Source organism: Pelophylax lessonae (assembly GCF_965119305.1).
Source record: "Pelophylax lessonae genome assembly, chromosome: 2".
In the NCBI taxonomy this organism is placed as follows: Eukaryota; Metazoa; Chordata; class Amphibia; order Anura; family Ranidae; genus Pelophylax; species Pelophylax lessonae.
The window spans coordinates 33,135,995-33,159,732 of record NC_138769.1 but is presented as its reverse complement, the minus strand read 5'-3'; the positions used below and the strand labels follow the sequence as shown (position 1 = coordinate 33,159,732).

Here is a 23,738-nt window from a genome sequence, read left to right as displayed (position 1 = left end):
TTTTAACTGGCCATTGGGGCACTATTGCATCCACTGTTACTGATGCCAACAATGGGGCATACTTCCCCTCACTGACACCAATGAAGGGGCACAATTCCTCCCAATGACATCAAAAATGGGGCCCAATGACACCAATAATGGGACACAATTTCTCCCATTGACACCAATGATAGGGCAAAATTTCTCCCAATGACACAACAATGGGGCCCAATGACTACAATGAGTGAAAACTCAAGCACTTCATGCTTCCCTCGGCTGACCAGCCTTATGGAGATGCTGATTTCATTTTCCAGCAGGACTTGGCACCTGCCCACACTGCCAAAATATATGATTTGAATTGAATTACAGAAATAAGTTAACTTTTTGATGATATTCAAAGTTTATTAGATCCACCTGTAATTCCACTAGGAAGAACATTACTTAAAGCGGAGTTCTGGCCTATTTTGCAACTTTAATGATTCCTGGAGTGCTCGCTATGCTGATCAACAATTGGGCATTTTCAATTTTTGTTCGGGGGTCCCTTACCTTATTTTCAGGGCATTTTTGATTGTACTTCCTCCTTCTCCCCCCTCTGTGGCCGCGGCCACCGACATCACTTCCGCCTTTGCATTGCATCCTGGGAGCTGTTTGTCATCACTCCCAGGAGGCTGGAATCAGGAAGAACTCTCAGAACACTCCCTGGAATCAGGAAGAAGGACACAGCAGATTACACTGTGGCTTCAGATGCCCACATCCAAGATGGCCGTGCTCAGACAGCGTTTTTAAAAGTAAGAATATGACTAAAATCCAATACTATACACCTTGTAAGTATGAGAATAGCGGTTCTGTAAAGGGCGATGGATTAGTATTATAGGGGTATTTTTAGTTAAAAAAGGTATTTGATGCCAAAACTCCGCTTTAATGCATGCATTAAAAGTAACACTACCATCTAGTGGCAGAACTAAAAATCACAGTATAATATGAGAATGGTTGATGCACCTATGTCTGTAAAAACAGCATGCTAACATCCACTTTAACTTTTTTTTTCTAGAAAAAGGAGAGCTCAGCAGTGGTAAACCGCATACATTTTCTGAACAGGTTGCTCTTAAGAACAGAATTCTGGGAAAGTCTTAAAATATTGGTGCGTCTCCTGTGAACAAACACGGCACGGCTTAGTCAGCATTAATTATAGTTCTGACTAATTACAGAAACATGCTCTGCTCCTCAGGACTAGAAGCTTTGAAAAACTCCCGGGGGTATCTGTGCACACTGGCAGCTTGTGCCAAGCCTGGGGGGGGGGGGGGGGGGAGGGATTCAAGCATGCTGTACAATGCAACCCCCCTTATGTAGGTAATCTGCAGGAATATAGTAAACCAACAGCAGAATGCTGTTCAGTTGGTCAAAAGGCATCTGCATCTGTGTTTTCTTTACTTACTGGATGCTTTACTGTGGAAAGTGACTACTTTTTTTGATACTACAAATATTTCTGAAAAATAAATTTTGGCATTATTTTTTTTTTTTATTTATTTGGCAGTTCTGCTGTAGCACCCTCCTAGGTAGGTGCTAGTGAGAGAGTATAGTTTTTGGCTCTGTCTCCCTATCAGAGGAGCATCAGGCAAATCTATATTGCTTTTTGCCTAGCAGAGATCAGGATCTGTGAGTGAGGTCTGCTCAGAGTGCTCAGTATGTGATTCATTAAGTCTAGAGAGTATTTCACACTGGTCCAATAGGGAGGCATGTTGGACAGTGGAAGGAAACCTGACTAATGGACACATAGGCTTTGATACAGTCCTGGTGATTGGCAGAGACAGGCGGTCTTCGTGCATTCTGGGATACTGTATAAAAGCCAGGAGCCCATGTGCTACGGGGTCTTTGGCTGGTGAGCAGGGTCCCAGAGGGAGGGTGGCAGCTGCCTCCTCCTCTGTAGCAGTGGCATGTGGCCTCAGGGGGTCATCCTGAGGGCCAGAGGAATGGAGCTGAACCCAGTGTTCCAGGAAAGCTGACTGAGAGGGAGACATTGGAGACCCTAGAAAAACAGTATTGTGAGTACAGGGGATCGTGTCAAGGGGGCCTGACCTGAGGGGGGCCACCCCCGAGTAGGATAGTCAGTGGACGGGTGTCTGTGGTCAAGAAAGAGGATACTAAGAGAGTGTCCTGAAGATAACTTTAGTTCATCAAGTCATCTGGAAAGAGACTTAATCCTAAATCCACCAAGGTGGCAAGGTGGATCAACTGCCTGGCTGTACCAACAGATAAATGTCCTCCAAACTTTGTGCATAGTTAATCTGGAGTATACCACTATTCCCTTCTCCCATCCCTAATTTATAAAATAAAATCAAAACAACATACCCCTTGAATAATTATTGACTGAGACAAGAAGTAAATTAATAGACTGTGAATGTCAATGTTGCTAACGGTAACCCAGGGGGACCCGAAAGTGTGAAAATTCAGCAGTCCTTAAGGGGGCAGTGCTACACTGCCTATTTAGAAAGCTACTCTGGACAATTTCTCTGCTCATGCCCTTGTAGAGCTCACTCCTGAAAGGGCTTCTAATTTGTCCCAGTTTCCTCCCCCACTAGTGCAGCAGCAGCCAGGCACAAAGCAGCATTCACTCTTCTGGTTTAATAAATAGTCTAGGGGTTGCCTTTTTCTGTATTTATTGCTGAATAACTTGGATAGGGCAATGAGCTGTGGGATACTCCAGAACGCTAAATCGTAAGAGGAAGACACTCTTCACTCTGCATCTACAGTTCCTTCAACCATAGCTCAGGGAATGGACAGAACTGGGACACCATAAGCAAAGTTCCAGGCCAGAACATTAGAATTAGTGACCGGGGGTTAACAGCTGCACAGATACCCAGATCCTGCACTGAGGTCTGTACTCACAAGTCCTTGGGTACTTGGATGTGTTAAGCAGACATTTCCTTAACCACTTTCCTACAGGGCACTTAACCCCCCCCCCCCCCTCCTGCCCAGGCCAATTCTCAGCTTTCAGCGCTCTCACATTTTGAATTACAATTGCGCGGTCATGCAACACTAAACCCAAATTAAATTTTTATCATTTTTTTAAAACAAATAGAGCTTTCTTTTGGTGGTATTTAATCACTACTGGGGGTTTTTATTTTTTGCTGAACAAACAAAAAAAGACCGAAAATTTTGAAAAAACAAACAAACCGTTTTTATAGTTTGTTATAAAATCTTGAAAACAGGTCATTTTTCTCCTGCGCTGATGAGGCGGCACTGATGGGCCCTGATAGGCTGCAGTGATGGACACTGATAGGCTGCACTGTTGGGCACTGATAGGCTGCACTGGTGGGCACTGATAGGCGACAATTATGAACACTGATAAGGCAGCACCGATGGGCACTGATAGGTGACACTGATGGAGGGCACAGAAGGGCACTGGTAGGTGGCGCTGAAGGGAACTAATAGGCAGCACTCATGGGCACTGATGGGCACTAACAGGTGGCACTGGTGGGCAATGATAGGCACTGGTAGGTGACACTTATGATGGGGCACTGATTGGCACTGATAGGTGGCACTGGTGAGCATTGGTAGGTGGCGCCAGTGGACACTGGTAGGTGGCACTAGTGGCCACTGGCAGATGACACTGGTGGGCACTGGTAGGTGGCACTGGTGGGCACTTGTGGGCAATGGTAGGTGGCACTGGTGGGCACAATTGGCCTTCTCCTCTTCGGGACCGATGTCCCTCTGACAGCAACCGGCGATCGTTTTTTTTTCTCCTCACATTGACAGTGTGAGGATAAAAAACAGCTGATCGCCGGCTGCTGTTTACTTCACATGATCAGCTGTCATTGGCTTACAGCTGATCACGTTGGTAAGGGGGGGGGGGGCTGCCCCCTTACTCGGATCTGTGATCGGGCGAGTCTCACGGACTCGCTGATCATAGAGCGAGCCGGGCGCACTCCACAGGGAGCGTGCGCAGTCCGCTCGTGCACGGGAGGACATCAATGTACGCCCTCCCGGCAATTAAGGTCCGCGCTGTAGTCTTTCAGCTATAGCACAAACGGCAAGTAGTTAATAGACTCTCCAGACCAAACCCTAGGTGAAATCCCCCTTATTTGTCTTCAGAGGTTCTTAGAAAGTAGCCCCCCCCCAGCTTTAGCATAGCTGGGACCTCAATGAGCTCTTGGCAACTAACAGCTGGGCTGGCTGGGAGGGCTGTAGCCCTCCAGGTTGAGAACTTCTCCTCCTGGACAAGAACCCAGACTGCCCAAGTCCCAGAATAAAGGGGCTCAGGCAACAGCAGAAGCAGATAAAGGCAGAACACATTTTGGGTCAGTGTCCTAGAGTTGTTTTGGAAATCACTGCCAAAAAAAAAATGAAATTTGTACCCGGCTCAGGCATCTGAATTCAAGAAATTTTGTCCAAATCTAACATCCCCATAATCACGGGATCAACTCTACGATTGCCCTTATACATAGACCCCATAGTATCCTTGCTAGAATTTTTAAAAGGAAGTGGCTTAGGCTAACTTTTGGCCCCATCATCTCATCAAGCAGAAGAGCCAGGAGCTTCCCAAACCATTCTGCATAACTTTGCATCATTTTGTTGGTCTGTAACACACACTTTTTGGAGCCTGGCTCAGATCTCTTTTGATTCAAGTAAACCTTTTGTTTAGGAAAGTCAGAATTTCGGAGATTCCTAATTTTAAAGTTTATCCAAACCCCAATTTAAGAAACATTTTAGAAGTATGCCCACCTGTAGTGTAAATGGCTGTAGAGGCCACTTTACCTCTGAAAAGTTTTACCCTTTCACGACCAGGGCATTTTTTTTTTCTATTCATAACTAATACTTTAACTGGCAATTACGTCATGCAACACTGTACCCATATGAAATTTATATCATTTTTTTTTTCACACAAATAGTGCTTTTCTTTAGTGGTATTAAAACACCACTGGGTTTTTTTTTTCCGGTCCAGACTGGAAGTAAATATTTTTTTTAAGCAAATTATCACATTTATATTCTTATAAAAAGTGGTTGCTGACCAATAGGACCGACAAACACTCACCCAGCTCTAATGATCAATCATAGGATAAGAAAATAAACATAAAGCACCACTGATAGCAGCTGCTCTAAAGTTACCACAAGCCAAAAAAAAAAAAAAAAAAATGTAACCAATACTGCAACTCCCCACAAACCCCAGCATCAATCACACTCAGCAGCGCTGAATATGCTTACACATATCCTACATTATTTACTCAATGTCAGTGATAAAGAGAGTTCAAATAGATGCATGAAATCAAAAAAGCAAACTTTTGTCCATAAACTGCTACATCGCTAGGTGAGTATATCTCAGCATTAGTCCGTTATATACATTTAAATCAAAGGAACTTGACAAATGGTGGTACTCCCATATGAGGCTTCAGAAAAGGGTGGACCTGGGGTGCAGAGCACTGTGCCCTAGCCCACCCATTTGTGTGACAATAGCAAATGAAAATTCGCTATTGTCACACGGATCCTCCTCCTGGCCAATCAGGAAGCGGGTCCGAGACCCGCTTCCTGATTGGCCGAAAGGCGATCCCATGCCATTGGCCGAGGGGGAGACGGGAGGACTCGAGGAGATGTGGGGGACTGAGGAGAAGTCGCCGCTGCAGGAAAGTGCACTGGTCTCTCTGCATTGATGGGGGCACGCTGTGGTCACTCTGCATTGAAAAGGGGCACACTGTTGTCACTCTGCATTGAAGGGGGCACGCTGTGGTCACTCTGCATTGAAGGGGGCACACTATACCTTGATTACTGAAGGCCCCTTTCACACTTTTGTGACCTCAAAGTCACGCACTTTTTTACAGTGTTTTTTTGCTGCAAAGCAATGCCTATTACATTTTTCTGTTTGCACCTCCCCAAAAATTTTGAGCACCAGCCGCCACTGGTCTGAGTTGGGAAAAAAAGGTCCCGGTGTGTTATAACCAAAGCTTGTTTGGCTTTAGTTCTCCTGTGGATCACAGTAGTGCACTTCGTTCTGTACTCCTGTGCAGGGCCGCTGATAGGGCAGTACAATCGGCCCTGTTGTACCGGGCCCGGGCTCCAACAGAGCAGCTTTTTTTAAATTTCTGCCAAATAAAAAAAAAATTACTAGCCCTTGATACTAAACTACACCCCCACTCGTACTTGCTTAGGGGGTGTGTATAAATGGAGGGGAGGCAGAAGAGAATCGGAGTCTGCAATAAGACAGTACAGCCGGACCTTCTGCTCAACAGGTGCCAGGGCCACCCTTTTGAACTGATGGGACCCGGGCCCAGTACAGGAAGGTTTGCTGTACTGCCTTATTAGCAGCCCTGAGTGTGAGATACTACTTTACACTTGCATTTGGGGAGCAGTAAAAAAGTGCAGCTGAGCTACATTTTACTGCCACCCAAACAGTTCCCTTTAACCTCTTTAGTCCTAGCGCCGTTTTAAAACGGCATTGAGCCTGTGCTGCCAACATGTTTTTATACCCAGTCTTGGCCTCAGCCCCCTGTATATTTGTAAGGGCAACTGTCAGGTTTAACATGGAAGTGATACAGAGCAGACAGCGGTAACTGACAGTCACCAGCTCTCTGCTTAGGGAGCTTTGAGAACCGAGCGATCAGCGGTGTCTGATCGCTCTGTTCACAGTGTTAGGGCCGGCTGGGGAAAAATGAAGCATTGGTTCATTGGTAGGTATGTATGATTCAAAAATAAAAACCAATCCCATACTTCTCTTTAAAAGTAGAACTATGGGCAAAACTTTTTTTTCCATTTTCGATAGAATAAGGAAGGCTTATAGCCCCTGTCAGATTTTTTTTTTTTTTTTACTATCATTTACCATTGCAGAGATTTCTCTTCACTTCCCATCCCAAAGCCAAACAGGAAGTGAGAGGAAATCCCTGCAAATTAGGGGAATTCCTTGGGGATCCCCAGGTCGCCAGAACTAGTGTCCCCATTGGACAACCCAAAACTTGGGATTTTCTTTTACTTTCACTTTCAATGATAATGGTAAACAGGACAAATAGAGAGGGTAAATCTCCCCAATGGGACACAGACAGCATCAAAAACTGACAGGGGTTCAAATCTCTCTCCATTCTATCCAAAACTAAAATACAAGTTTTGCCCTTGGTTATACTTTAACACAACTAACAGTAAGTAAAGCAAATATTAACGAGTGTGCCTTGACACGTTGCAAGAATGTGAATCTGGCCTTAGTCATGAAGCAAAGCCCTGAAAAAATATATTTTTAATTACAATTTTTTTTTTCCATAGAGGGTTTAGATGGGGATTCCAAATACAGCTTTAGTGGTAACACTTACACGATGGTATGATCCATGTCTACACTTCAATGTTCATGTCAGTAAATCCTCTTTTCCCTTCATTGACCAACGTAGGTCTTTCAGTCCTGGTGTGCCAGACCAAAACCTGTACAGGAGAGTAGAAGACATTATTAATGTACAGACAAGCCAACTTCACAGCCAACGCTGAGAGATCTCATGAACAATGAAACAAGAGTTATCACTAACTAAACTCTGCCTGAAAAGATTCTGACGTGTTACAGCCACAGTATATACAATTCTTTTATCATTGCAAAGAAAACCTTCATCTCTAGTTACATGAATGTGCCAAGGCAAGGTCTGCCTGAGAGGTGCATTCTGGGAGAATCCGCTGCACACAGGAGGATGCTTTCCTTAGTCCATGTGCTTTTAAAGCTGAATTCCAGGAATTCAGCACCTTTGTAAAAAACGAAGGCACACTGTGGGTTAAGTCCAGCGAGGTGCATGACACCTCCTGGGCTTAGCTCTGTTATTTATACCTGACAACTTTAGGCCACTTTCCATTTTTCATCCATCCGTTGACAGGTGGAAAGCGGACATCAATGCATCCCATTGGAAAAACGGATGTAAATGGATAATCCTCCATTTACATCTGTTTACATGCTCTTCTGTCAACATCCATTTTTTGGAACAGCTCATAGCCCTATTTTTCTTCGGTTAAAAAAAATGGATCGGACGAAAAACGGACGTAAAATGGACAAATGGTCCGTATTTGCATGAAAAAAAAATGGCTTCAGGATTCGTGTGGTTAAAGCAGAGTTCCACCCTCAAAATTAACTTTTCCCCATCCGCTTGCTCTAAATTACCTGAAAAAGAATTGGATAATCACAATTTTTTTTATGATTCATTACCTTGTTTTTAAAGAAAATATACTTACCTTCCTTCCACTTCCTCCCTCTGCGGCCGCGGCCCGCGCCGTCACTTCCTGCTTGCATTGACTCCTGGGAGATGAGCGTCATCGCTCCCAGGAGTCAATGCGCCTTTTATTTTTTTCAAAAGGTTTGATCTCTAAACGGCTGTAAGCGTATGTGTTTGCCTCCATCCCTAATATAAACAGTGGGGTTGTTTGGTGCATCAGACCAAGAAAAAGGAGTTGGGACTTTATGGGCAAGCAACTTTGTATACAAGAGTGTAGATAAAAAATAAGTGGGTTTATTGGAAAAATAATAAGTAAATTAAATCAATTTTTACATATATATATATATATATATAGAGAGAGAGAAATATGCATTCAGAGGTGTTGGGTTATAGACCCAAGGTGAGTACGCGATTAGATTAGAGATTAGATTAGAGGTTTTTGGTGACATTAGTGATATGGTGACTTTTGTTAGGGATCTTTATCTCTGTTCGTCAATGCTGATAGAGCTTGGAAAGTAGTCACAAGGTTTCCCAGTGGTTATCCCACGCGTTTCGGCTGTCTTAAAGCCTTTGTCAAGGATCATATATCACCATATATTTATTTTTGCCTGTTCCATGTAAGTTTCTTTTGTCCCTTGTTCGCAACGAGAACCTTTAGATGGGCTGTCAGACTTGTGCTGTGACTAAATGCAGCTGCGGTCCTTGAGGTTCCAAGTGGAGGGCCTCTGTATTCCCGTCTTTTCAGGTAATTGTATGTTTAGGATTTTCTGGTGGTGCCAGGCAGCGCTGCTTGCGTCCTTCCTTCTCCCTCTCTCATTTCCCTCACCGAAGAGGAAGCTCTGGCTTCAGCTGCCCACACCTGAGATGGCAGCGCTGGACAAGACATTTTCAAGGTAAGTATTTCTTCTAAAAGGTAAGTGAAACAGGGGACAGTTCAGAGGCTATCGTTGCTTAAATGCACTAGCCCTGACTGTCCCGGGGGTATTTTTATCTAAAAACAATTTTTGAGGGTGGAGCTCCGCTTTAAGGACCCTAGCTGGCAGATGTAAAAACTGATGAAAAAGTTATGTAAACTTATCCATTTTTTTCTTGAAAACTGAACTTATCAAACGAACCGTCCGCATGTGTGAAAGGAGCCTTTTAGTACCTCTGGAAGAAAGCTATAACTGTTGTTCTTGGAGAGCGACACTGATCCTTTTGAGCTCTTCATCTTTAACAGGAGAGTTGCTGTGGCTGCTATGCCCACCTCTCACCTCCTCCTGCCCAATAACAGAAGCCTTGGTAATATGTGAACACATTCACAAAATACAAAAGCTTCTGTGAATGGGCAGTAGAGAGGAGGGGCGGGATAGCTGCTCTTTGTGTTTCTCTACTCTCAGATCCCCAGAGTGTCCCTTTGGCAGAGCAATAAACTTGTCAATTGTAAAAAAATAGAGATAAGCCCAGGAGATGTCATGCAACTTCTTGGACTTACCTCATTGTGTGCCTTCACTTTTCACATATTGAACAGGAGAGTAGGGTTGTCACTTTTTCTTCAAGCCAAACCTGAACACTTTAGCAGCGCACAGTATATATATATATATATATATATTAACATACATGATAGGATTGTAATAGATCTGGCACACACATAAATCTATAACATGTCATTAATAATAAAAATGTTAAAATAACATACATAAAAATAAAACAATATATCAGGCCATTAAAATGAAAGAGTATGTTGGGTACAATTCTCTTCACCCCCAACGCATTTCAAGTAGACTATTCTTCTTTAGGCGAATGAGAATCTGTAAGAGACCCAAGCCCAACATCATTACTTTGCTGAAAAGCCACCCAGAAAACCCCCAAGGAAAACTCCAAGGAGTGCCTCCCTCAGCAGGACGCAAGGCACCATTTCTTCTTAATTTAGTATTGCTTGGGATAATAGAAAATTTTCTTGAAATGATGACCAACTAACACTCCAAATAATGGCCTGACCCCAAAGAGCCTGGTGAGTGGTTGGGGACAATCAACAGGGAAGAAATTACTCAAAGCACCATCCAGTCTAACATGGAAAGATCAGTATAAGAGCCACATCATAATTTTACAAATATTTGCAGGCCGAAAAATATGTTTTAAAAATTAATGAAAAAAATGTAAATGTATGAGTAAGTTTTACTTGGAACTTATTGTATTTAGCATGGTATTATTCAGAACATCAGAAAAATAGCTTTAGTGAAACAATAAGAAGAAATTCCAAATAAACTTGAGCCCATCAAAGACGCCCCTACATCAGGGTCCCCATCAAAGTTCACCCTAACATCAGGGTCCCCATCAGAGCCCCTCTTTACATCAGGGTCCCAATCAGAGTTCCACCTAATGTATGATGCCATACAAAGAAGCAATTCTCGCTTTATAAGTGAGTGTGACACTAAAGAGAACCTGTCCTTTGATTATGAAGACAAAGCAACATGTCCTCTTAAAGTGGAAACATCGATTAATGGGTTTCCCAAAGCATTCAACATTCAAGACATGCTGTGACTGATAACTATCATAGTTGCTTGTGCTCTTAATTGAATCCCTTAAGCCACTAAATGGCTGGTGTCATAACTGATCACATCTGCAGCACCATGGCAACTGCAGATAACACAGAGGCTATGATGGCAGCTTTCTTGGCTGTAAAGGATTGGAGGGTTTAGTTATGCTTTAACTGCTTCCCTCTCCAGTTGTTTTTTCTGGTTTTGTCTTCATACCTCCACCATTCCATTAACCACCAGTAAAAGTTCAGGAAGAGCTAACCCAAGTCTAAGGATTTTTTTCCCCCTCTATTGGAAAAGAACAGATTCACTTTAACGGCAGGATCCCCACTATACCTGGTCAGGTGTAGCAATCAGGTCTGTAGACCTGTAGACCAATGGCTGAACTGGTTAGTCCAAATTCCTGCACTTCTATAGGAGTTTTGGTTGTTTTTGGTATTTTATCGTAGAACTTGGAAAGGGAAGGGAATGTAGTGGGATATTTCGATTTCAACTAATTACAGGCAGGAAAGCTTCTCAACTGAACTGTGGAATTACTGCATGATACACTCTTGAACAAGTCCTTTGCAAGAATAATGGACGGTTGCTCTTCAGGGCACTAGCCAGTATCCACTTTCTGCTGAACCAAGTTGCTGACTTTCCTAGCACATAGGGGGTAGCCAAAGAACCAGGCCCCAAGATCTCTAGTCTGTATTCACAAGGCCTTCTGGACCGAATAGTTGCCTCCTTCCAATCCTCCGGCAGCACCTTTCAGCGATCCCAGACAGATCTTCCAAGAGACAGCTCCCCCTCATTCAACTCTTCAGAACACTCTGGTCAGCATTCTGGCTTCCAGGCTTACCACCTGAGGCATCATGGCAGCAAGTGCTGAGGAGGGCACAGCACCTCCTCCTCAGCTGGATTCTCCTCTCCAGGAAAAGACCACTTCCTGTGTCCTCCACCAATTATATCTCCAGGAAAAGACCACTTCCTGTGTCCTCCACCGATTTATATCTCCAGGAAAAGACCACTTCCTGTGTCCTCCACCGATTATATCTCCAGGAAAAGACCACTTCCTGTGTCCTCCACCAATTATATCTCCAGGAAAAGACCACTTCCTGTGTCCACCACCGACTATATCTCCAGGAAGAGACCACCTCCTGTGTCCTCCACCGATTATATCTAGAGGAAAAGACCACTTCCTGTGTCCTCCACCGATTATATCTCCAGGAAGAGATCACCTCCTGTGTCCTCCACCGATTATATCTCGAGGAAAAGACCACCTCCTGTGTCCTCCACCAATTGTATCTCCAGGAAGAGACCACTTCCTGTGTCCTCCACCGATTATATCTCCAGGAAAAGACCACTTCCTGTGTCCTCCACCGATTTATATCTCCAGGAAAAGACCACTTCCTGTGTCCTCCACCGATTATATCTCCAGGAAAAGACCACTTCCTGTGTCCTCCACCTATTATATCTCCAGGAAAAGACCACTTCCTGTGTCCTCCACTGATTATATCTCCAGGAAAAGACCACTTCCTGTGTCCTCCACCGACTATATCTCCAGGAAAAGACCACTTCCTGTGTCCTCCACCTATTATATCTCCAGGAAAAGACCACTTCCTGTGTCCTCCACTGATTATATCTCCAGGAAAAGACCACTTCCTGTGTCCTCCACCGACTATATCTCCAGGAAGAGACCACTTCCTGTGTCCTCCACCGACTATATCTCCAGGAAAAGACCACTTCCTGTGTCCTCCACCAATTATAGCTCCAGGAAAAGACCACTTCCTGTGCCTTCCACCAATTATATCTCCAGGAAAAGACCACTTCCTGTGTCCTCCACCAATTATATCTCCAGGAAAAGACCACTTCCTGTATCCTCCACCGATTATAAATACTTTTCCAGCATGCATAGGGGCCCCTATGCCTGTAATTGGCTGTGATGGCATCCATATTCATGCTGCTGATTTGCATGAGTCACTCCTATTCATCCAGCAACTTCCAAAGTTGCCTGGATAGAGGAGCCAATACAGAAACAGCAGCACTGTGGAACACACAGGACTTAGTTCTTAGCTAAACAATGACACTTTCCTGTTAAGCAGGGAAGCTGCTATGTTTTACCTAACAGACTTCTGTTAAGCAGAAGACCAAACTACACTAAACTATGTACATCCTAGAAACCTACCTAGGAGGGTGCTACATAAAGATTTCCTTAAAATGCATTTGTGTAACTTTAGCAGAACTTCAAGCCGAGTATCAGAAAATTGTAGACGTTTTCGTGGGTCTGTAGGAAATATTTCTAAATGACGTTGGTGTTGTTTTAGCAGAAGAAGGAGATGATTATTCAGGACATTTTCCATAACTCATAAATGACAGTGACTAATGCACTTTTGAAAAATCCCATCTTTGCTCTAATGATATTTTTCTGGAAATAGACAAGGGCCAGCGGGTTTCCCAACTGTTATATTACTGATAGCATCCAGATGGCTCCCCAATTGGCACTAGCTTCGGACCTGCTCTCGCTCATAGGGAAAAACGGTGTGGAAGGGAATAGCAAAGATAATATTTTGTAGTGTTTGTTTCACTGGAGAATGTTTATAGGGTTCAAAAAATGAACTTGTGCATTGTTCATAAGGGCAATATGGCAGGTTCACTTTATTGGTGGGCCCACCAGCGGCAGATACTGTACTTACAGCCCATTCGTACTTACAGTATGCCACTCCATTCACTTTGAAAGTGAAAAATGAAACTACCCCTTGGAAGGACCACCACCAGTTACTCACAGTGGATTCCTAATTGCTTACACTATTAACCCTCATAGCCTTGGCCATGTGTTCTCTTGGTTGAAACCCCCTCATACACCACCCACTTTACCCTGTCTTTCCTCTTATTTCTTACTCCTATCTTTTTTCTTTTTCTCCCAGTAACCCTTTTTTTCAACAGTTTTTTTTTTTTCAACCTGTGGTGCCTCTCACTCCTTTTCTTAACATTGACAAATACAGTAGTGTTGGTAGTTTTTTTTTCCAGTTACAAGAAGAGCAAGACAACGGCCTCTCGGGGGTGGTTTACTTGAATGTGCCCACCAGTGGCACATTGGTGCTTATGCCACGCAGTTCACTTCTGGAGTGAAAAATAAAACTACCCTTTAGAAAGACCCCCACCAGTTACCCAGAGTGGATTCAAAATTGCTTACCCTAGCAATCCTTCCAGCTTTTGCGGAATTTGTGCTCTCCTGGATGGACACCCCTTCCCCCACTGACTTCACCCTGTCTTTCCTTTTATTTCCTTCTCCCTCTTTGTCTTCCTTTCCTAGTAACCCTTTTTTCAACTATTGTTTTTCCAACCTGTGTATCCTCTCGCCCCTTTTCGTAACAACAGGAGGGCAAGATATCCTGACCCATCTCTCCAATCACACCTCAGGTTAAGGGTTTGTGGACGCTGTTGCTGTCCCTCCGGACAACCTCCTTGTGGCCTCCTGGTTTAATCTAGATCAGGGGCGTGACTTCCTAAATGGTGGCATCCCCATCTACGAGTGCTTAGGCGCTATCCTCTAGGCCAGTGATGGCAAACCTTGGCACCTCAGATGTTTTGGGACTACATTTCCCATGATGCTCAAATACACTGCAGAATGCATAAGCATCATGGGAAATGTAGTTACAAAACATCTGGAGTGCCAAGGTTCGCCATCACTGCTCTAGGCATTGGTGGTATCTGTAAGGAGGAGTGGAGTGGAGTTTGGTGATCCCTCATCTGAACACAGCTGATTATCTATCTACATGCCCTAGATCATGGGTGTCCAACCTTTTGGCTTCTCTGGGCCACATTGAGTGTAGAGAAATTTTCTCGGGCCGCATATAAAGTAATAAAATGCTGCCGCGCCCATCCCGCGCCGCCGCCCCCCCCCCCCCACGCACTAATTTAACACAAGTAGAGGATGATCAAATGAAATGAAATCAGTATACAGAGGTTTACTTCTTCTGAGAGATAATAAAGGAACACTCTAACCACCATGATCACTTCAGTGATTGGAAGTGCTCATGGTGGTAGGAGTCAGAAACACTGCACATGCTCCCCTCCCATCTGAGGCAGCCTCTGCCTACCATTAGTTGGAAGCTGCTGTGGCCGTGCCCCCGACCTGACTTCCTTCCTCCCCAGCAAAAAAAATAAATTGTCAGGGGGCAGTGGGCCGCATTGCCTGCGGTTCCGGGCCGCATGCGGCCCTCGGGCCACATGTTGGACATGCCTGCCCTAGATCCACATGGCTCTGCTAAGCAGCCTCTGTTGTACACTGTGGTGTTGTGTGCTATAATCTCACACGGATGCTGGTGATGGGATGTCATCCTTTCCTATGGATTATGGACTTTCATGGGTTCTATTTTTATATGGACTTTTATCTTTTCGTAACATTGCCAAACAGCAGTGGTAGCTTTTGTTCTGTTTCAAGAAGAGCAAGTCAACAGCCTCCCTCTCAGGGTCATTCATTTTCATTTGGTGGGCACGTTTTTTACCACCCGTTTGTTCCTACACCACTCTGTTCACTTTGGGCGCAAAAAAAACCCAAAACTGCCCCTTAGAAAGACTACCATCAGTTACCCAGAGTGGGTTCTCGATTGCTTACATTATCAGCCCCAGAGTTTTGCGGAACTTGCGCCCTGCTGGTCAATCCCCCCCTCGTACTCTATCCACTTTACCCCATCTTTCCTCTTATTTCCGTCTCCTTTTTTTCTCCCTCTCCCAGTAACCTCTTTTTCAACAGTTTTTTTCCAATTGTAAAAATCCATGGCTCCTCTTTCTCCTTTTCGTGACATTGCCAAACATTGTTATAACCATTTTGGCATTGTTGTGCAAAGAGTCAATTGAGTACTGTCTATGATACTTTTTTTATTTGCACTAACATACAATTTTTCAGGACAAGCTTTCGGGGTATTTCCCCTTCTTCAAGATCCAAGTTGTGCAAAGAGTAAAACAGTTATTTTTTCTGTCATTGTTTGTAAAAAAGTACTTTTTCTTGACAAAACAAGAAAGTCTAATAAAATGATTGTTAAAAATTATTAAATAAATAAAACACCGAAGTACGGTATGGTCAAGCATGTACCTCGCCTTCCTTACTCCTACGTGACAGTGATGGTGCTTGGCCACTAAGGCACTCAGCACTGCCACATAAAGGTGGTAAAAGAGTCCTCAGACCAGTGTAACCTTCAAGTCACATTGATTAACCACTTCTGGACCGGAAGGATTTGCTCCCTTAATGACCAGGCCATTTTTTGCGATTCGGCACTGCGTTACTTTAACAGACAATTGCACGATCGTGCGACGCTATATCTAAATAAAATTGATGCCCTTTTTTTCCCACAAATAGAGCTTTCTTTTGGTGGTATTTGAAAACCTGTGCAATTTTTTATTTTTTTGCGCTATAAACAAAAATAGAGCGACAATTCTGAAAAAAAAAAAAACAATAATTTTCACATTCTGCTATATAACATTCCCCCCCAAAAAAATGTAAAAATCTAAATTTTTTAACATTTTAGGCCAATTTGTTTTCTGCTACATATTTTTGGTAAAAAAAAATCACAATAAGCGCATTTTGATTGGTTTGCGCAAAAGTTATAGAGTCTACTAACTACGGGAAAGATTTATGTAATTTTTATTGTTTTTTTTTTTTACTAGTAATGGCGGCAATCTGCAATTTTTTGTGGGACTGCGATATTGTGGCGGACATATCGAACCCCTAACTGACATTTTTGACATTTTTGGGGGGAGCAGTGACATTACTACAGTAATCAGTGCTAAAAATATGCACTGTTACTGTAATAATGACATTGGCAGGGAAGGGGTTAACCCAGTGACGATCAAAGGGTTAAATGTGTACCTAGGGGCGTGTTTCTAATTGTATGGGGGCGGGGCTTGTGAAATGATCATAGAGATCTGTGATCCTATATCAGGGGTGTCAAACATAACTTCATCGAGGGCCGCTTCAGCATTATGATTGCCTTCAAAGGGCAGGTTGTACTAGAAGTCCAGAGTATCCCAACCCCTTACATCAGATGTCAAGAGTCCCCCCCCTTTCCACACTCTCCCTTACATCAAAGTGCACCCCATTACCTTGTGTTGAAGCTGAGGGTAGAGCTAGGGAGCAGAAATTGCAGGGTCTGGAGGAGGGCTGGGGCGCTACTGCAGCTATAGGAGAGTTGTGAGGGCCACATGAAATGGCCTAGAGGGCTGGATTCGGCCGCGGGCCATGTGCTTGACACATGTGTCCTATATAGAAGGATCACAGGCGCTCTGTGATCACTCCAGAGAGAAGAATGGTCAGCTATGTTTACAACAGCCGACCGTCCTTCTCTCTCAGCGGGGAACGATTGCTGGTGTCAGGCGGCAATCGGAGCCACCTGCCCCGTGCATCTGAGTCCCTGCTGCCGAGTGGGGACGGGAGCACGCCGCCGGCTGCAGGTGCGCGACCGACGTATACTTAGGTACTTAAGTGGTTAAAAGAAAAATATAGGCCTACAGCCACATCAACCTGATTGCACCCAATCACATCTAATCTTGGAGGCTAAGACGGGTCAGGCCTTGTTAGTACCTGGATGGGAGATCACCTGGGAATACCAGGTACTGTAGGCTAATAAAAATAAAAGAAATAAAATAAAACAAAAAAAATAAAAATAATAATTCTGTAGCTCGGCATTTAATAGCTAACTAAATAAAGAAAATATTTTAAATACTATAGATTCTCTTTAAACATGTATTCAAACACACAAAGCCTGCATAAAAGCTTATATTTTTATATTTTTAGATATCTGCACCTGAAGGATAAAAAAAACATCTCTGTGGCTTATGAGACATATCTTTGATAGTTACATCAATATCAATGAATGTATTTCTGTTTTCCTTTCCACACCGACCTTAGTGCAGTTGGCGGCTTTGGCTTCCAGCCCATCCATGGTGACGAGGTCTTTTAGTAAGCTGGTCTCCTGGTAGCCGCCTTTCACGCCTTCCAGCTTGAAGTTGGCATAGGGCCTTTCCAGAATGAGGCGAAGGCTGATGGCGAAGCCGGCCATGTCGATTGCAAACGGCCGGTTGGGATCAAACACCGTCTTCCAGCCGACCACTCTGCCTGCCGGGCTGACCCTCGGGGATTCGAACCGTAAACCGCCCACGAAAGCCACTGGCCACACAGACACTGTGCGCGTGTACCGCATCTGTGTATGAAATAACAGAACATTATTGGTAATGGCTTCATAGTTTATCAGAATGGTCACTAAATACAATATGTAGATGAACTCTGAGCAGTCATAAAGCAAATTAAGCCATGCACCTGTTAATTGTTTGCTGAACCTGTAATGCTTGTTTGTTATTCTTTCTATGAAAAACTATTAAAACTTTTAATTAAAAAAAAAAAAAGCAAATTAAGAAGCCCTATATTCATAAGCATTACCGGGACAAGGTCATCCAGTGCAAAGGGGAAGATGCCAATCTGCGACACCCTCCCCCATTCATGATGTGCAAGCTTAGGGGATCCAACACCCAGCCGTCATTCACTTGTTAAAATCCCTGCCGCTGCCACTACTCCTGTTAGACTTGGAACAGAAGAAAGATGCCCCCATCGTTAAAGCAAACCATTGCGCCCAGGGCCACCGCTCCTCCCGTCCACCTCTTGTCCTGGCCCTGTTCATAAGTACATTGTTTTTTGAGTTTTAACCCCCAGAAAATACATTAAAGCCTTCCAATTTAGTTTTTAAAACCATCTGTGTCTTTGTTTTTAATAATGTAATTTATTATCCTTTAGAAATAGCTCATGATCCTGCCAGTGAGTTGTCTTTCTTGTTTAGCGGTGGCCAGTGCAGCTCAAAAGGCAGCACAGCCAGCCCTCCTGTACCTGGCCTGGGCCCCATCAGTTACAAGGGGGTCCTGGGCACCTGCTGAGCAGGAGGGCCTGCTGTACTGCCTTACTGCTAATTCTTGTGGCTCCCCTTGCAGTTCTTCTGGCTCCCCTGCCTTTTTCTCCATCCAGCTGTGCTGCAGAGGGATCGGTATCTGTTACTCCACCCCCTTGCTGACTTGGGGCCCCTGTGTGCCCCCCCCCTCTCCTCTGCAGCTCTGCTACATTCCCTCCTCTCATGCTGGAAGCTGCTCTGGCACACAGGAGGATGTTTTAGAATTAGGAGTGGGAGGACCAGTAAATATTTCCTATTTACTGGCCTCTTCCTTTTTTTTTGAATGAACACAGTGAATGATCAATAGCAATCACTCCTGTGTCCAATGAATGAGCAGGAAGCCACAGAGAGCTTTCCATTCATTCACTGTCCAGTGCAGCTGGGGCTGCAAAGAAAGGGACTAATGAATCTCTGCCCTCAGTCCTTTTCTCTGTCTTACATGTGAGACATCAAGGGTCTGTTTAGACTAGGGATCGACCGGTTATCGGCAAAGCCGTTATATCGAGGGCCGATATGCACTTTCCCCGATATATTGTAATTGGCCTTTGAATTTACCGATATTGCCGATATTTAGGGAAAGTGTTTGTACCGGAGTGATGCCTGCAGCTAGATGCATCACCCCGGTACCGGCGTCCATAGCTGACAGTCGACCGAGTTGTAATGACAACCGATGCGGCTGAGAAGGCGCTCGGCTGTCAATACAAGGAGCGGGACGCCCCCCCCCCCCCCACCACCTTCCACGGCTCGCCGGGAGACCTGGGAATCCTACCTGCACCGCCGCCGTCTGACTGGGTCTCCATATTTTTAAATTCGGCACCGCCGAGTACCCGGAAGTGATGTCATCACTTCCGGGTACTGGCGGCGCCGAATTAAAAAAACGTACAGCATTCAAAACAGCCAAACTAGGCGTTTTGAATGCTTTTAAGTGCAGAGGAGGGGTTTAGGGTCTTTTAGGCCCTCAGATCCCTCCACCACAGTACCTGTAGACATGAAAAAAAAAAAAAAAAAAAATTTTAATGTCCGAAAATGTCTCGGCCGATGCCGATATCCGATGACCAAAATGTCGGTATCGGCGTTAAAAAAACAATATCGGTCGATCACTAGTTTAGACCCCTGATATTTCACCAAAGGACCCCCAACAGGGCAGTTAACAATAAATAAACAAATAAATAAAAATTAAAAAAAATGAAAGGAGTTGTAAAGTCAGAAGGTTTTTTTTTTTAAATCTTAATAAGATAAAAAGTCTTCTGTGTGCAGCAGCCTCCCCAACCCCCTAATACCTACCTGAGCCCCATCTCTATCCAGTGAGGTCCACGAGTCTCTCGGCTGTCCGGGACTCTCCCTGCTGATTGGCTGAGACACAGCAGTGGCGCCATTGGCTCCTGTGGCTGTTAATCAAACCCAGTTAGCCAATCAGGAGAGAGAGGGGAATCTGGGCCGAATGGCAGTTCCGTGTCTGAATGGACACAGAAGCTGAGACTCGACTCGGGTGCCCCTATAGCAAGCTGCTTGCTGTGGGGGCACTAGACAGGAGGGAGGGGCCAGGAGCCGCAAAGTGGGACCCGAGAAGAGGAGGATCCGGGCTGCTCTGTGCAAAACCAACTGCACAGAGCAGGTAAGTATAACATGTTTTTTTTTTCTAAAACAAGACTTTACAATCACTTTATGTTTTAAAAAATAATTAGAAAAAATTAAGGACTCGTTCAAATGTGCTTTGCTCTCTAAAGGGCAGTCAGCATTTGGATCGCTCTTCAAAAGGCATTTGATATCGCTTTAACTCCTGCACCAGAGCACCGATCATGGTTGTAGTGCGCTTGCAGAGCAGTGCTATTCACCTGGATAGGTCTTGCTGGATGGAGATATACTGTATAATCTGCCAGTCTCATCACCTATTCTCATAGGTTAGTCCACCTGGGTAGTGCATTGCCACACGTTGCAGTAGTGCACACATTACCACAAGTTTTACTGCAATGAATAGATATGAATGGGTCCTTAACCACTAACGTCTGGGCCAATTCTGACATTCCTCTCCTACAAGTAAAAAAACATAATTTGTCTTTGCTAGAAAACTACTTAGAGCCCCCAAACATCATATATATTTTAAGCAGAGGCCCTAGAGACTAAAATTGTGGGTGTTGGGTATTTTTATATATTATTACATGGTCATGGCGCAACGGTTTTTCAAACACAATTTTTTTGGGAAAAAATACACTTTAATGAATTTTAATACACAAAATAATACCCAATTAATTTTTTTTTGGTAAAATATAAAATATAAAAGAGGATGTTATGCTGAGTAAATAGATACCATATATGTCACGCTTTAAAATTATGTATGCCCGTGGAACAGTGGCAAACTATAGTTCTGATGTTAGCGGTGTGGTGCGAATGCTGTTTACATATACGTGCTGGGCCAACTCGTACATTCACCCGGAGGGACAGTTTAAAAAAAAATAAAATAAAAAAAAATAAATAAATATATATACAGTATACTGTATATATATATATATATATATATATATATATATATATATATATATATATATATATATAAATTTTTTTTTTCTTTTTTTCTACACTGTAACTTTATTTACAATATAAAAGAGGGTGTTCATTCGCTCGGTGGGACAGGGATGGTTTAAAAAAAAAAATATATATATATATATACAGTATATACATTAATTTTTTTCTTTTTTTACACTATAACTGTATTTATTTTTTTATCACTTTTATTGCTATCACAAGTGATGAACAACATCCCTTGAGAAAGCATGCGCCATGACAAGTCCTCTTTATAGAGAGATATGGGGTCTAGTAGCCCCGTAGCCCCTATATCTGTCCTCTGGCCCCCAAAGCATCAGATCAAACCAAGATCGGTTTGATTGGATGCTTGTACAAGCCGGTAATGGCTTGTGTACATGAGACCGAAACCAGAAGTGACAAAATCCTAGTTCCTTCCGTTCACTGTGGCTCAGGAAGAGGATGCCGCTGGTTGCATCCTTATTGGGCTCCCCGATCACTCAAGAGAGCCTGGTAAAGGCGTGGCGGGTAACCCCCTTCTGCTGCCTGTATAAGCAATCCAGCAGGTCTTTAGCCTCTCGGATGACTTTTACCAGCTTCAGGATTACCAGCTGAAAATAATATCACCCTTCCCATCCAAGGGCATATGGGTACAATGGATAGGAAACCTTTAAAGGCAGACTGACTCGTGCTGAAATTCTATATATACAGTAATTTTTTTTTTTAACCACCTGTCAACCACAATATATAGATATACACGTTGCAGTTTGCAAGTGGTTTACATGTGGTAAAACTATCAGCCATAACCCTGGTATTTTTTTTTTTGTAACCAGCTGCTGGTTTTCTCATCAAAATGGTCCAAGAGGCTAATTAGCTGCTGGATCACTTTCAGAAGCAGCGGGAGGGGACATGGGCTTACCATTTTTACCGGCACGCCCAAGAAATGATCCGACGGTGCGGCCAGCTACTCCCAGAGGCAAACAGAGATCTGGTTTTCTCTGAAAGCCTCTATGGCCCTGGAGGACCAGAGCGATGTCATGACGTCACTGCCGGTCCAGGGTGGAAGTAAACACATTTTTTTAAAACCAAATATTTTGTAAAATAATTACTTTTGCTTTTAAAGGTGAAGGAAAGATTTAATTTTGACCCCAGATCTCTCCATAAATAGGACCTGTCATCCTTATTTTTAATACAAGGGATGTTTACATTCCTTGTAATAGGAATAAAAGTGTTAAAAAAAAAAATTAAAGGTACAGTGTAAAAAAAAAAATAAGAAAAAAATGTAAAGTGCCCCCATCCCTCTGTGCTCCCGTGCAGATGCGAACATATACGTAGGTTTGTGTGTTCGCACAAGTGTTACAGTGTTAAGTGAGAGCAATAATGCTAGTACTAGACCTCCTCTGTACCTCTAAACAGGTAACCTGTAAAATTTGTTAGTGTTTTGTTTGTAGAGTGTCGCCAATAGAGATTTTTAAGTATCTTAGTTTGTCGCCATTCCATGAGCATGCACAATTTTAAAGCGTGACATATTCGGTATCTATTTACTCTGTGTAACATCATCTTTCATATTTTACAAAAAAAATTGGGGTGTATATATTGTGTGTTTTTTTGTTTAAATTGTGTTTAAAAAACCACTGCGGAAATACGGGGGGCCGGATTTAAAGAAACTGCAGCTTCAAACATCTATGACGTGTTTCAGTTTCGCCGCGTTCAAATCAATTAACTGGCGCTGCGGCGAATTGGCGAGTAAAACAGCAATAATGAATTCCGCCGTCAGCGGGATTCACTTACGATCGCGGCTTCGCCAATTCGCAAACTTATGTCTTCCTGCTTATAGCAGTTTCACATAGCGATGTGGGCTAGTGGATTAGTGCACACATCACATGTCTGTAATTCATCTCCCTCTGCTGTAGGTTCGAGGCTTACCATCTCCACCTACTTTTTTTATTTTCTTTTTTTGTTTATATTGCTAAAATGGAACGGATTACATCATATATATTGCTAAATAATGTTACACTCAGAAGCGCTTGCAAGCTTACACCATTTTAAGTGTTTTTTTGATCTTGTCTGTGTGTCGAATCGATCTTATGAAGGAAAGTACCAAAGGCAAGTGACCAAACCCCTACCCTACTTCAGGGCAAGATGAAACCTCACAATTTTACCATGGTCTTCTTCCCACATTCCATACAATGTTTAGTTCTTTAGCTATATGTGCTTTTTAGCCTTAACACACTCCCTTTTTTCCACCATACAGCTTTATTCTGCACAATAGCTAAGTGCTTTGCAACTTCACTGCAGTTCACAACGTCATGGGTTCAAATCACATCACTACACTTGGGATCTCTTTTCACTCTCATTTTTTTAAACAGTTTTTTTAAACTATCTTGAATTTGGGGGGGGAGGGGGGTGTCCTACCCAAATTTCAAGCACATCAATGGAAACAACACAATTTTGATTTTATGAGTGTGGTCCTAGTTTTATCGAGATGCAATTCTTTACATATTTACCATGGTTCTTACAATTTCTTGACCAATAAACATAGGTGTCTGATATTGGACTCTCTCCATATTTCAACAACACAGGCCCTCATAGTCCAACACTACATTTGCCTCACACCTCAACACAACACTGTCACATCC

General features: G+C 43.5%; 1 protein-coding gene across 1 annotated transcript in view; it reads right to left on the bottom strand.

The window, feature by feature from the left end:
• LOC309546122 (galactosylgalactosylxylosylprotein 3-beta-glucuronosyltransferase 1-like) overlaps positions 1–23,738 on the bottom strand; it is a 299,237-nt gene that overhangs the window by 6,391 nt on the left and 269,108 nt on the right. The window contains exons 4-5 of the mRNA XM_082245654.1: positions 17,548–17,844; positions 7,269–7,374 (exon numbers count right to left, since the gene is read on the bottom strand). Of these exons, the coding sequence (XP_082101780.1) occupies positions 7,288–7,374; positions 17,548–17,844 (384 nt within the window). The 3' untranslated portion in view covers positions 7,269–7,287. The remainder of the gene's footprint in view (positions 1–7,268; positions 7,375–17,547; positions 17,845–23,738) is intronic.